Consider the following 13,790-nt stretch of genomic DNA (forward strand, 5'->3'; position numbering starts at 1 on the left):
TGGAGACGCGATGGGGAATTTTCGGCGTCCTCCACGAGCTCAGTTTAGCAAGTCCGTTCAATGGTTAATTGAAAAAGAGAAGTAGCTGTGTTGTCTGGTGAGTTGGGATTGCACAAGCATGGAGCATGGTCTCAAGACTGGTATTTCTCAATCCATGATGGAACATTACTGTCTATTTTCGACTTATCTTAAACGCGTAGAACTTACGGTGACGCGCCGTCACCTACATACTTCGCGCTATGTGGTGGCTGAGGTATTTGCCGGGCCATGTTGTGTCGGCTGAATCAAACCTGTGGGTAGGGTTTTAGGACGAGAAAGACTGTCAAGAACTCTCTGCGATCCCAGATCTTTCGACGTGTTTTTAGTTCCCAGGTAGCGTGATGGGGCAGAATTGTCGGCAACTTTGGCCCGAGTTCCATCGCCCAGATACGCTTTTATGTAAGTGAATGGAGCACCATTAGTTTTGCTAGTGATGAGAACGATAAGAGCACACGACACTTGGGATGACTTTGGACCCTGAATCTGACGTTTACCGGACTTGATCACAACTTCAAAATGTGCCGAGGAGCCGTGCTGTTGTCGAGGGACTTCTAAGTCATATGGACCTCATTGAAGGAGAAGCCACGACTCGGTGAACCTTTACCGCATCGAACAGACCAGGAACCCAGGGCCTGCCCGACAGCCTTGCGGGAGAGGAGGTTCACATGGGCATGCTTGACGCTCAAGATTTCACCAGGATTCCTCCACGAACGAGGGAAACAACGTTTCAAAGTATGATACCTCCGCACATTCAAAAGGCTGTGTTCCTCAACTGCAATCATGGTAGCTGTCTTCCATTAGGTCAGCATGAACTGGTCGTCACCACAAACGAGAAATCGATGACAACGTCGCTGGCGCAAATCCTGGAGCAGGTTGCGCTCAACCTCGATCCGCCATGGAGATTAATCCAAGTATCGCCGAAATATGGTCGCTCTACGCGGTAGCGACGACTCTGGTTGCTTTGAGGGTATTTTGTCGCACAAAGATGGTTGGGGTTTCGGGATTTCGACCGGATGATTACCTGATTTTCTTCGCTTGGGTACAAACACTCTTCCGACTCTCGCACGATGAACGAAATTCTGACGAGTAAACAAAAGGCCTTGTACACGACGGTCTCTACCATGGCGACTTTGTTTGTGCTCGTAGCACAAGGCAGACATACCTCGCTCTTAACACCCGAACAACGAGAGATGATGCCGGAGTCAGAATTGTACGTGAATATCAGATGTGTCTTAGAGAAAGACATCAGTTGGCTGACCAACTGAATTGCGTAGTCCGCTATGGGAATATGGCTCGAAGAACTTCGTGGTCGGCATGTGCTGTTATGCCACGATTGTATGGACCCTGAAGTTCAACAGTAGGTCGACGTGCACGATGAATCTGTTCGCAGACCACTGACTGCTGTAACCAGTGCTGTTCTTTTACCGAAGACTTGTCGCCGGTCAATGGGTAGAAAAGTTCATCTTTCCGGTTATGGGCCTAGTTGGCGCAACAGCAGTAGCCATGGCTTTGATTATCCTCTTGACCTGTCGGCCGATTACCCTCATGTGGCAGATCAGGCCTGACCCCGGAGGTTTGTGTAGCCTGGGAAAGATTTCTAACATAATGTTGCAGACTAACGCAACGTCAGAGAACTGTGTCCCGCAAAACAAGGTCTACTTTTACAGCATTTTAGTGATGAATGTCACGACGGATTTGTGCATTATTGCTATTCCAATACCAGTAAGTAATCGCATCACGGGCTTATGTGTTTCCAGTCGCTGATGTCGCTGCTAGGTCATCAGTCTTGTCCGAGCTTCGATCTGGCGCAGACTTGGCGTTTATTTCCTCTTCAGCCTGGGGGTCTTCGTCATGACAGCTGCCGTAATTCGCGTTTTCCTTATTTTCAAGGTGCGTCTAATCGTTTGAGATGCTTAGGACCAAATATAGTCAGAAGACTGACGCTCTTGTAGCCTACCGGGCAATTCGGTCCTGGAGCCATGTGGTCTATCCGAGAAGACTTCGTCGCCATATTCGTTGGACAGGCTCCGATGATTGTTCCCATGTTCAGGAAGAGGTTCTGGCAACAGACCAGAAGCAGATTCACACCCAAATCGAGTCAAGGGTCGGAAGGTCACGAACTGAGCAGCGGAATGTCGAGCCAGAAAAAGAAACCGAGGGACCCCTACAGCCTAACACAGATGGGCTTCACCCACATGAGCAACATTACCAACGTGACCCGTACAGAGGTCACTGTAGTTGGTAAGGACAGCCAAGAAATGCTAGCCATCACGGAAGAGAGCATAGCTGGGGAGAATTCCACATCACAAGGTGGTCGTTCAGATTTGGAAATAGGACAGGGTGCCTCTTCCAACGCTGATTTGGTCAGGCGTAGCCTGGAAATCACGCGTGTGTCGACGCAAGATTTATCTCGGCCCCAGACGGGAAGGCCTGTCACGGAGAGAACAAACATATAGGATAGTGTACAGTAGTATCGTAAGCAATTAGTTACACATGCCAATAATTGGTAATCATATGCACTAAGCTGTATCTGCGTTTGGTTCTCCTATCGGCGCGTGATGCTGCCTCAGATACTCGACCTGAATACGACCCATCTCTTGATCAGCAGTGAGCGTGCTACGTAGAAACAGACACCACCCAACACAACGCAGGCAAGATACATTCCTGCCGCGCCTGTTGAGCCAACCTGCTCCAACAACGCACCACCGGCAGGAACTGAAGCAAGGGCACCGAAGGAGACCACAAAAGTGCAGGTTCCTACCAATATCGTTAGTATTAGCGAGCACAGTCATTCACCTTGAAGAAGAACGTCAAGATGTTTAGTTCGACATTTACTTACCGTAATATCTTCCATAATCTTTTGGGTCGCAAGTCTTTCCCACACAAACTGGAGGATATCAGATTCTAAACTTATAAGCAACTGCGTTTGGAGAGACCGACCTGGGGTGATAGAAAGAAAGGACCCGGAGCCAAATCCCCAAAGCCCAGCAAATGCGTAAAGTACGTCCACGGACTTGGTTCCAAAAGGAACGAACAGAACCGCCGTAATAACAGAAGTAAGGGTAACCATGAACAGAATGACGTCGAAATGCCCAATGTGATCCCCTGCGAACCCAGGTAGTAACCTCCCGAGACAGGAACACCCATTGAGGGTGGCAACGAGAGTGAATCCCGCACTAGACGGGAAGCCGGCTTCAACCGCAAAGGTAGGCAAAAGCACGCCTATCCCAATAATTGTGACCTCAAACAGGAACAGTCCAACCGTTATGAAGAGAAACGGCACCGATTTGAAGGCGACGAAGTTGATAGCTGCCGACCTCTTTTCCGCGGGGGCTGCGGCAGGTGTGATCAATCTGGGGAAAGGCAGAAGACAAATTGCCCCAATACACATGAAGCCCAAGATGGTGAAGCCAAGCACTCTAACGCTCCAACTCCAGCCTAGTTCGGGCAGAGTCCGGCGCAGAATCAACGGGAAGATCACGCCGCCGAATGATGAGCCTGCCAAAGCAGCACCCATGGCCAAGCCACGCCGTAGAGAGAACAACTTGCCAATCACAGAGATGGCCAGCGATGAAGCGACGGCCGAACCAATCCCACTCAGTATTCCCAAGCAAAGCAGAAACTGCCAATACGTCCGACACTCTCCTAAGAAGAAAAATTTCGATACTATGAGCAAGATGGCGGTTGGGGCCAAGACCTTGGGACCGTAGCGGTCCATCAAAGGTCCAACTTGAATGCCGCATAGAAGGGCAAGAGCAGTGTCAAGTCCGGTAATCCAGCCAATGTCCAGAGCTGAGTGGTCTTTCAGTTGATTCCACTGAAGATAAGACTGGATGGTTCCGATGGATTGTGAGAAGCCTGATAGCGTCGTTAGTTTAGGAAGGATAAAAGTCTGGTGGGGTTTTCACCAAAAGACGACATTAGGAAGAGCGATGATCCAATAACGCAGAGCCATCGCAACAAGTCCGACTCATTGATTGCAGCTTTGGAAACATTTACTTCGTTGCCGCTCTGACTTTCAGGTTCTGATTGCGTTGTTGCTGTCATGGTTGCAGGGGTGTAATCAACTAATACTCTGTACGGGTGCTCCCATACGGTGTTGGGGTTACAAATGAGCGAAGCTGGCGAAGAAAAGACAGTAAAAACCGTGTAAGCAACGTATCAAATTGCTGTAGTCAAAATGTGCCCGCTCATTCACATTTATTCTTCAATTGTTGGTGCTTTGCGTGCTTTCTTCGCAATGCGCTCCTTCGATTCTGTGACCACATTATGTAAGACCCTCTTAAACATGTCAGGCGCGCCCAACATACAAGACGCTTGCAGAGGATGGAGAGGACCACGAAAAATTCAGCATCAGCATTGCGTTACAATGCCCACTTGCACTGTCGCTTTGATTCGCTTGCTATTTCTATGTTGTAATGATTTTAGTTGTGGCTTGGAATTCAGAAGCTTGAAACAAGCCGTGTCGTCAAGATCCAGGCGTTGTTGATCACGGCTTGGTTTCACAACACGACTTCAAGTAGAAATCTCTTTTCAGCAAGCAATAATTACGTTCCAGCTGATAGCAGAAAGATACCGCGGACTTCTTCTTCAATATATCATGAACTCGTCGATACTGTTGGTTGTCGCCGGCTTCGGATGTTCTACGACACTGACTAGCAACCTTAGTTGATGGGGCCAATCGTTGTGACTCTAGTGTAAGGCGCACTTGACACATTGGACGACACCCAATCATGAAATGCAATTCAGTGGGGCCGGTGTCTTTACAGGTCACCGTCAGAGTCAATGCATGAAGTCGCCGATTGACTTTCGGCACCTTTTCCTCCCTCTTTTTCTCTTGTGCAAACATTTCTCAGCAACGTTGTGCCACTATTCCGGGGCAGCACGCCTTACGACTTCGCCCTTTGTCAGATCGATATCTAGCCGGTGGGATTGGCTGACAAGGAACGTATCTTATCTTTGACTCTGGCAGCCCGCCCTCAGTGGAGAGACACAAACTGCCCGCATGCCGTTTGAGGGTCTCAGCTGATATGGACCACGAGAACATGAACACCCCGGACGAAACGGCTTCTTCCGCCGCAGATGAACTCGCCATGCCATCTGTGGGCTCTTTTTCTCGGGATTCTAGACATGCTCTATCCTTGGGCGATCTAACCGACGGTGATGCTTTGCAATTCACTTCTTTCCAGCCGTTCAGCGGCCAAAGTTCCCCGTTCATCGACTTCGACGGGACCCTCGATTACATCGGCGATGGGCTTGGAAGCGGGTGGATCACGCCTCTGGCATCCTGCTCCAACTGCATCACTTGGGGCTATCAATGCCAGACATCGCAAGAACGTGAGTCCCAAGGTCGCTGTGTACCTTGCGCGTCGCTTGGGTGCGAGTGCAGCTTCACAGAAGCCTCACCAGATGCTTCTGGAAAAGGAATCAGTAACCTCATTGATGGCAGTAGTCCCGCCTTGATCGACTTGCAAGCACCTCCAACTCCAGACGCATCAAAGAGGTCCAGTGGAAACTTTGAGCCCATCACCATCTCGAATACTTCAACTCCTCCACCACCGAAGATTGGCACTAGATTCTCTCGAGACTCGACTCGGATCTTGAGACAATGGCTCTCTTCCCACAGCCACCATCCGTATCCGAACGATGAAGAGAAGCGAATTCTGCAGCACCAAACTGGCCTCAACAAGACCCAAATCACGAACTGGCTTATCAATGCCCGGAGACGTGGCAAAGTTCAAGGCCGCCAACGATCTACTTCACCGTATCATGGAAGCTCTGGGACGAGACCCATAGATGTTCCTGGGAGACCGGCAACACCAGCACCCAGGAGCAGTCCACGCTACGAGATGTTGAACCCGCTGGAGCGATGGGTCGACTCGCCCCCAGAACACGAACCAGCTATGGTCACTGATATCGCGCGGGCTGTGGCATCCAGTCACGCGATATCGTCAGGTAATACCTCGCCTTTGAGTCGTATAAGGCAAGTTCGATATTCGGAAGAGCCCTGCTGATTCAGTATCAAGATCTAGATGAAAACCAAGACGCTAGCTACACCGACGACGAGCCGCCACGGTCGCTTCGGTCATCGGCCAGCAGTGTTGGCACCTCAAGCGGAGGTTCATTCGCGTCAGCACACTCTCACAAGTCTAACAACTCCATCACAATTCCACGCCCACCAACTCGCGGTCGTGTTCGCCAGCGCAGGCGACCCAAGCAACGCACATCTTTGGCGTTTCCACGAAACCAGTACCAATGCACCTTTTGCACGGAAACTTTCAGAACCAAGCACGACTGGCAGCGGCATGAGAAATCCTTGCATATGCCTTTAGAGAAGTGGATGTGCTCGCCCAATGGCCCCAAAGCCGTCAACCCAGATACAGGCCAGATGTGTTGCGTGTTTTGTGGCGAGGTTGAGCCTACTCAGGCGCATATTGATTCCCACAATCCCACGGCCTGTCAAGAGCGGTCGTTCAACCGGAAAGACCACTTGAAACAACATCTCCGATTAGTCCATAATGCTGGCCTGCTCGACTGGTCCGCTAAACTTTGGAAAATTGCAGTGCCGGATATCCGGTCCCGGTGTGGTTTTTGCGGCGCTCTTTTGGATACTTGGGCGTTTAGAGCCGACCACTTGGCAGATCACTTCAAGATGGGACAAGATATGGCCAACTGGAAGGGTGATTGGGGTTTTGAAGAGCCTGTGTTGGACATGGTTGAGAATTCTGTTCCCCCATGTAAGTGATCTCGCCACGGATACTCATGGATGTCTTGCTGACCGGATAGACCTTATTGAATACGAACGATTCTCGCCGTTTCCGTATCAGGCAAGCGGTACACCCCCCGAGTCTCCTCGAAACGCGTTCGGCCTTCTCACTCTGGAGTTGAACCACTTCCTACGCATGTTCTATGATAGGACAGGCAACATGCCCAACAACGAGGAAATACAACTCGAGGCTTGCCGAATAGTGTTTGCTTCCGAAGTAACTTCTTCAATGGAAAGTGACATGGACACACAACACCAGTCTTGGATGCGAGATCTGATCACATCCTCGGAGGAGATTACACGAAGAGCTCGATTTGGTCCTATGCGATCCGTTGCTGAAAGCATGATGTCTGTGCTCCAAGTAGGTTCATCATTCTCATGAAAGAGACTGCCCACAGTAGCTGACACGCTTCAGATCAAAGGCAAACGGAGCTTGTTTGAGGACTGCCCTTCAGAGATGCAGCTCCAAAATTTTGTTGACGCCCGGAAAGCCGTGGGGTTCGGCATCATAACTGACCAGGAGCTGCAAAGAGAGACGTCCAAGATTGTTATCAGCAGGGGAAAAGACTGCGGAGTATCTCCCACTGACTTTGTGGCTAATTGGCTCATCAGTCTCATTGGGTCATCTACCACGTGGCTTACTGCTTTCAAGGTCAGGACACGGCTTTCAGCCGCTCATGAGCCGTTGTCAATCCAGCCCGGAACAAGCGCTTTGGGTTCAAGTTCCATGTCAACTTTCGGGAGCCGCAGCGCTCTCCAGAATGAGTCTTTCCAGGCACTGCAAGGAAGAATCAACGCCGGTGCAATGGAAACCACAGCTCACGACAGCGACAGAAGCGTCCATGACATTCCTGAAGCTGGTGGCTCTTTCTTGTCCCAGTTGGGTGATTTCAATACAACTTTCACGAGCGAAATTGACCTCGGTTCGGCAGCTCTGGCATTGGGCATCACGCCTCATGCACCCATGGTCATGATCCCCTCACCCGACGCGTTGGCTTCCCCGTTAGATGCTGGTCGTAACGCCCAGTGGGAAGGAGGTGAGAGCCCGGGAATCAGAGAAACCCCAATGGACCCGGGACTTCCACCAACTTGGCCAAAGATGAAAGCAAACTATGCCTTCTTCAACGACGCAAACTTCAACAGGTGGTTAGCTGTTGAACTACGGCGCTGGGTCGCGGCGACCATGTCACCGAACAACCCCACCTGCCACATCCCAACGGACCAGGAGCTCCAACACCAAGCCCGTTTCATTGTCTTTGAGGAGTAAGTGCTGTTTCTCTCTGCCGATAAGGAAAAGTTCTGATTTAAATACGCGGCCGCAGCCCCGACCCTTGGAATCAAACAAGCGCCGACAACGCCGAGTGGCTTCGACGCTTCAAGCGCGACACGGGCATCCCTGAGATAAGTCAACAACCCCAAGGGCAGCCTAGCATTGCCCCGGAAACTACCAGGTCTGCGAGGCCAAAGTCTTCTTGAAGTTCCCCTCCGAAGTCGTGTATTTAAGGTAGGCCATGTTACTGGGCCGTGATTGCTAACTGTAGCGGTCTGGTTACCTTTTAAAGAAATATAGTTGATGAGCCATTGCTTTCGTCAAATGAAGTCAGAAACAACAATGCTCTCCCATCAAGACTACTTGTGACGCATGGGCAAAGACGGAGTGCAGCTCTACCACATCGGTCTCAACAGGTACAATCGACATGGTCTTTCCAGCCTTAGCATCGCAATCGGGTGAATTTATCCTTAGTCGGGGCGGATGGCAACTATCTCCGTTAGGCTAAGTCCAAAGAGGACGGAGCTTCAATGTGACGCCAGCAGGACGTGTAAGCGAGGTCATCACGGCTCCTCTATGCCGAGCGGAGTGTGATGACCCATTTTCAACCGGCAAAGGTGGGGAAGGTAATCTAGCTGCGGCTCCGAGGGGTCCCACACTTGGACCAAAGCTCCGGCCGGGGACGCCCCGTTCATATCAAATCTGGTGAGAAAGGCACCTACCGAAACGACTTAACCTGCACTAAAGTTACCGCAAAATCCAACCCTGGCCAGTCCTTGATTCTCGTATTTCGCGTCAATCTGGACTGTTGCCGGGATGAGATACGGTATGGTGTCACCACAGAAATCATGGTATCAATGGCTTGAGGTTAGATCGTGGGGCACATATCCCTGCTGGCCCCTTACTTGCTGCTACCGAACCAAAAGAAGAGAAGGTAGTTTTCACTCAAAATTCTTCCTTCAACCAACTTCAGTGGAACCTGGCGCGACTCAACTCTCCCTCCATCGCGGAAATTATTTGTCCACCACTGGGTTGTTTCATAGCCATAACCGCGAGGTGGGGATTCAGATTGATGAGGAGAAGGCGGGAATCGGCAAGCTGCAACGTATGATCATGCCCGACTCTCCTTTCGTGGGTACGGGGGGCCGATCACCCATGTTCGAAATGATCTAGAACCACCTGCCATCTTGATACTTAAAGATCGAGGCTGCTGCCAAGCTGCAACGAAGCTTCTTTCGTCTGAACCGTTCCATTTCCAAGCCGCTAGATACCCCCCCTTGCTGTGCATCTTTCCCCGGATTCCGTTCTTTTGTTACTCTTTCTTTGCCCGCAGCGGACCCCTGTTACTTTAATTCGTCCTTCTCTCCGAAAACCCACGATCTTTCAACATGCGTACCTCTACCGCCGCAGCTTTCCTCGCCGCCGCTGGCGCCAACCTCGTCAGCGCCCAGGACAAGGTCGGCTTCGGCCCGGCTTTCTCTCTCGGCCCGACCCAGAGCTGGATTCGGGAGGCCAACACCACTCTCGTTCTCCCTCCCGTCCCCAGCCCTCAGAAGGACCGTCTTGCTCTGTGGCCCGGCATGGGCACCAGCGGTGGTGATCTGATCCAGGCCCTTGCCGTCTCTTTCAGCGACCCTAACGTGTAAGTATCTGCCTCGTAAACATATAGCTCTCCACTTGAGAGATCCTTTTCTGACTAGAAACTAGAAACTGCGGTGCCAAGGCAGGCCAATGGTGCACTTGGGCTAGCACTCTCCAGGGTACGCATATTTGGACTCTGACTTAGTAACGACTTGCTGATATATTCATGCAGGAACGCAACTTGGTGGCAAGCAAGTTCCTGCCTCTGCTGGTGACAAGCTCACCATGCACTGTTAGTCTTCTGCATGAGGTGGTCCCCCCTTTGTCACAGTCTACTCACAACATGCTTTTCAGACAAGTACAACGACAGCACTGGCAAGTACGACCAGACCGTCTCCCTCAACGGCAAGGTTGTTTCTCAGCTTTCGACAAGTAAGCATCCATACTTACAAAACTTCGTGTCCGAATCACAACTAACAGCTCCAAAGGCTCGGGACATGCTGAGGGCTGGGGTACCGCCGTCGAATGCCAGGACGATGCCTGCGTTGGCACAGTTGTTGCTCACAGTAAGTGACCAAACATCCAATACATTGATCCTGAGTTCAGTCATTAATGCCGTCCTCCTACAGAGTACACGGGCACCACCATCATCCTCAACGCCGCCGACAACACCTTCAAGGGTACTCTCGGTCTGAACGAGGCCGACTCCACTGGTCTGACCACCTCTGACAACGGCAAGACCTGGAAGGTTGACACCATCAACATCCACGCCCATACCTTCAACAACTAGATGGCGATGAACCAAGAGTCCGTCGATGCCTTCTCTTCTGAGTAAATACTTTCGTGTGGCAAGTTACCACATTCACATATAGGCCGGCACTGTAAATACAGAGTATCTGTACAAATATGATCTCTAGTGATGCCTGGTTCACCACCAACGACGATGAAATGCACTGGTTTATTAAATGTCATTATGCTTCGGAATGATACAGTGTACCGAGTCAGTCACTAAGGCGGTGTTGGCTCAAAGGCATCCTCCAGGACATCAATGACGCCGCTCATCCAGCTATCCCAGGAGTCCGGGTCATTTTCGTCCTTGAAAAACTTCAGCCATCTGAGTAGGATCCGATAAGACCCCTTCTTCAGCCCCAGCCCTTTCGAGGCCGTAATATCGAGGATGCTGTAGGACCAAGTGGCCTGATAGTTTGTTCGTGGGAGCCATCCTTGTTGAACCTCCACGGAACCAAGAATGGCGAGCCCACCAACAGTCCCATTTGACACCATAGACGTCTCCGTGAGGTTATCCAACTTGACGTCCGGGTCGAAACCGTACCAGGTGGGCGTGAAGTTGGTGCTGGCAGACACAACGTCCAGACGGAAGTAACGCACCGGCTGCAGCGACGTGAAGTACGCAACAGGGTAATCGGGGTACTGGAAGTTCTTGAACGAGCGGTAGTTTCCGATGTCGACCTTGTCGCTGTTTCCGAATACCTGCGGAGCCGAGAGGGGATCGCGGGCTGGGCTAAGAGCGTTGGCCCGTTGCTCTTCCGTCAGAGGTTTCAACCCGATGACGGGAGAGCTGCTGTAGTTGTACGCAGGTCCCATGTACGGAATGGTGAAGCTCTCGTTAAGTGATGAAGCGACGCCGATATAACCAGAGAAGATCGGGATTAAGCTGGCGTCCACCGCAGCTGGCAGAACGACGTCAAAGGTCACGTTCTGAGATCCACCGGCGGGGATGGTGATCTCTTCGCCGTCCGTAAACTTGATCTCGGCCGAAAACGACTGGGGGAAGAAAGCAACCTCGGAGGCCCGGCTCGGGCCTTCTACGAAGGAAGCAGCACCGCTGGCGGGGTTGTTTGTGAGGCTGTAGGTAACCTCGCTATCGGATGGGTTGTCGATGGTGAAAGTAAACTCCAAAGCATCCACGATCTTGAATTCTCCGGGCTTGATGATTGACTTGGAAAAGATTGCGTCGTAAGCCTGGACAAGGCCAGCTCCTTGCTGAATGGTGGGCGATATCACGTCGAAATTAGCCATCTTGATCTGTGTGGCCGTCGTCTGCATGAGTTCGAAGATTTCGTCCACGGACAGAGAAGGAAATTGCGATTTCACAAGCGCATAAACACCAGACATGTACGGGGTCGCCATGGACGTCCCACTCATAATACCGAAGCCGCCGCTGTCCTCCATGAGAGGGAACGTGGCCAGGATCATTCCACCCGGAGCAGCTATCTCGGGCTTGAAGGCGAAGTCGGCATTGGGGCCTGGACAAAGGGGTTAGCTTGTCGAGTTTGATATTGCGGCCCAGTAGGGTTGGACTCACCAATGCTGCTGAAGTTGTTCGGGGAACCTCCGCCAGGCTGGTCCACCAACAGAGGTGACTGAGATGACACGAGGAGCTTGTAAGATTCCGAGTTGCTCGCTGTGCTAGAGAACTGCTTGTCGATAATGCTGCCCATGGGAAAGACGGATCCATCGGCTGTCAAAGTTGGTGTCGGGGCAGCGTGGCCTTCGATAAAAATGTCATCTACAGTACTATCCGGGTATGTGATGACCCTTGTATAGTTGGCTGCAACAGCATGTTGCTGAACCTGCGTTGGCGAACAGGAGTAGCCCCTCTTCACGGCGAGGATGTAGTTGGAAATAGGCTCCGAGAGGCTAGAGGCCGGAGGGTAGTCGGACGCTGAGCAGCCGAAGTTGTAGTTGGATGTGTTTCTGCCGGCCCAGACAACCGGGTATTCTCCCTCCGGAAAGGGATAAAGAGCTCCATACCGAAACTCCGCACCGTTGGAGTCTTGGATCGGATAGGTCGGGAACTTGGCATTCTCCACCGACGCAACACCGAAAGCATCATCCGACCCGCCGGGGATGTTCATGGAGAACATGCCCAGAGTGCCGGAGTTTCCACCGGCGGCGATGACGGCGACTCCCTTGGCTTTCAGGGCAGCAGACGCGGCGGACATGGGGGAGTTCGGGTATCCGGACCACGTGCCGAATCCTCCGATGGAGATACTGACCACATCAGCACCCTCTTCGACGGATCTTTGCATAGCAGCGATGATAGCATCATCTGATGCGTAACCAGAGCAGCCGAAGACGCGGTAGTGGCCCAAGGTCGCCTGCGGAGCAACTCCAACGAGCCCGGAAAACATCGAAGAGTTCGAGGGCACGTCCATGCCGATAATGCCGGAAACATGGGTGCCGTGGAAGCCCTCGTAGCAACCGGGCCTCGGGTCTGGGCTTGGGTTCATGATGAAGCCGCCGTCTCCTCCGTATTCGTCGCCGACGAAGTCATACCCAAACTCGACCTTGCAGCCCTTTCCGAAGCAGCCACCAAGGGCAGGGTGTTTCCAGTCGATTCCCGTATCGATGACGGAGATGCGCATGCCTTCGCCCCGAATGCCCTTTGCATGGACCTTATCGACGCCGGTCATAACGTGCGGGCTGTTCCAGTCAAAGTCCGGGGCGCGGGGAAAGACAGATCTTTTCGGGAACTTGCTTGGCCTCGAGTCGCGTGCCGCAAGCTCGAGTTTACCGCCATCTTGCGGTGAATTGTTGCCGAAGGGCCTATGAGGATGTTCCACTCGCTGTACCGGTGTGACGTTCTCAACTCCTGGGAGAGACCGGAGTTTCTCGGCATCAATGTCGTCTTCGAGTGAAACCGACACGCCGTAGTACACGCTTTTGTCGAGAAATTCGAACCGCACCTTCACAGGCACCGAGATCTCAGCAGCCTTTGCAACCAGGGTTTCGGGACTGACGCTTGACCCATCGGCTATCGCATCCTTTGAGAGTTCGACGAAGTACGTCTTGGGCACTGCTTGAGACGCCGCTAGTGATAGGCAATACGCCGCTGCGGCAGTAAAACGAGTGACGAGACGCATTGTCGGGTGATCTCAGGCACGGTGCCTGTCGCGATCGTTGGAATGGAAGTTCGAGATTACATCAACAACCTTCAGACATCTATCTCCTGAACTCTGGGCTGCGCAGACCATCTTTAATCTCCCCCCGAATAACGCGCGCGCGGGATAACCATTTGTGGGCCTTCTTGGTATGGCGGGGATTTCTCGTATTGGGAGATCATCACACCTGGGGTCGCATCCCGCCCCCTGTCAAATGACCTCAATATCG

The 13,790-nt window shown here is 52.0% G+C and overlaps 3 protein-coding genes across 3 annotated transcripts; 2 read left to right on the forward strand and 1 right to left on the reverse strand.

Moving 5' to 3' along the window:
- Positions 1-1,106: 1,106 nt before the first annotated feature.
- On the forward strand, positions 1,107-8,072 carry CkaCkLH20_00246 (C2H2 type zinc finger domain-containing protein; the record flags this gene model as incomplete). Its single annotated transcript, XM_038882966.1, has 9 exons — positions 1,107-1,249; positions 1,314-1,396; positions 1,451-1,612; positions 1,670-1,761; positions 1,816-1,929; positions 1,992-2,280; positions 6,603-6,776; positions 6,826-7,166; positions 7,221-8,072. The coding sequence occupies 9 exons, from the start codon at positions 1,107-1,109 to the stop codon at positions 8,070-8,072; spliced, it is 2,250 nt and encodes a 749-aa protein (XP_038751671.1).
- Positions 8,073-9,463: 1,391 nt separating this feature from the next.
- CkaCkLH20_00247 (uncharacterized protein) lies at positions 9,464-10,446 on the forward strand (the record flags this gene model as incomplete). Its single annotated transcript, XM_038882967.1, has 6 exons — positions 9,464-9,717; positions 9,783-9,835; positions 9,889-9,948; positions 10,011-10,088; positions 10,145-10,222; positions 10,286-10,446. The coding sequence occupies 6 exons, from the start codon at positions 9,464-9,466 to the stop codon at positions 10,444-10,446; spliced, it is 684 nt and encodes a 227-aa protein (XP_038751672.1).
- A 218-nt stretch (positions 10,447-10,664) lies between these two features.
- On the reverse strand, positions 10,665-13,543 carry CkaCkLH20_00248 (subtilisin-like protease; the record flags this gene model as incomplete). The annotated part of the gene is made up of 2 exons (XM_038882968.1): positions 10,665-11,923; positions 11,983-13,543. 2 exons carry the CDS (start codon positions 13,541-13,543, stop codon positions 10,665-10,667), a joined length of 2,820 nt encoding a protein of 939 aa, XP_038751673.1.
- Positions 13,544-13,790: the final 247 nt, after the last annotated feature.

The sequence above is a fragment of the Colletotrichum karsti genome (genome assembly GCF_011947395.1).
Source record: "Colletotrichum karsti strain CkLH20 chromosome Unknown Scaffold1, whole genome shotgun sequence".
In the NCBI taxonomy this organism is placed as follows: domain Eukaryota; kingdom Fungi; phylum Ascomycota; class Sordariomycetes; order Glomerellales; family Glomerellaceae; genus Colletotrichum; species Colletotrichum karsti.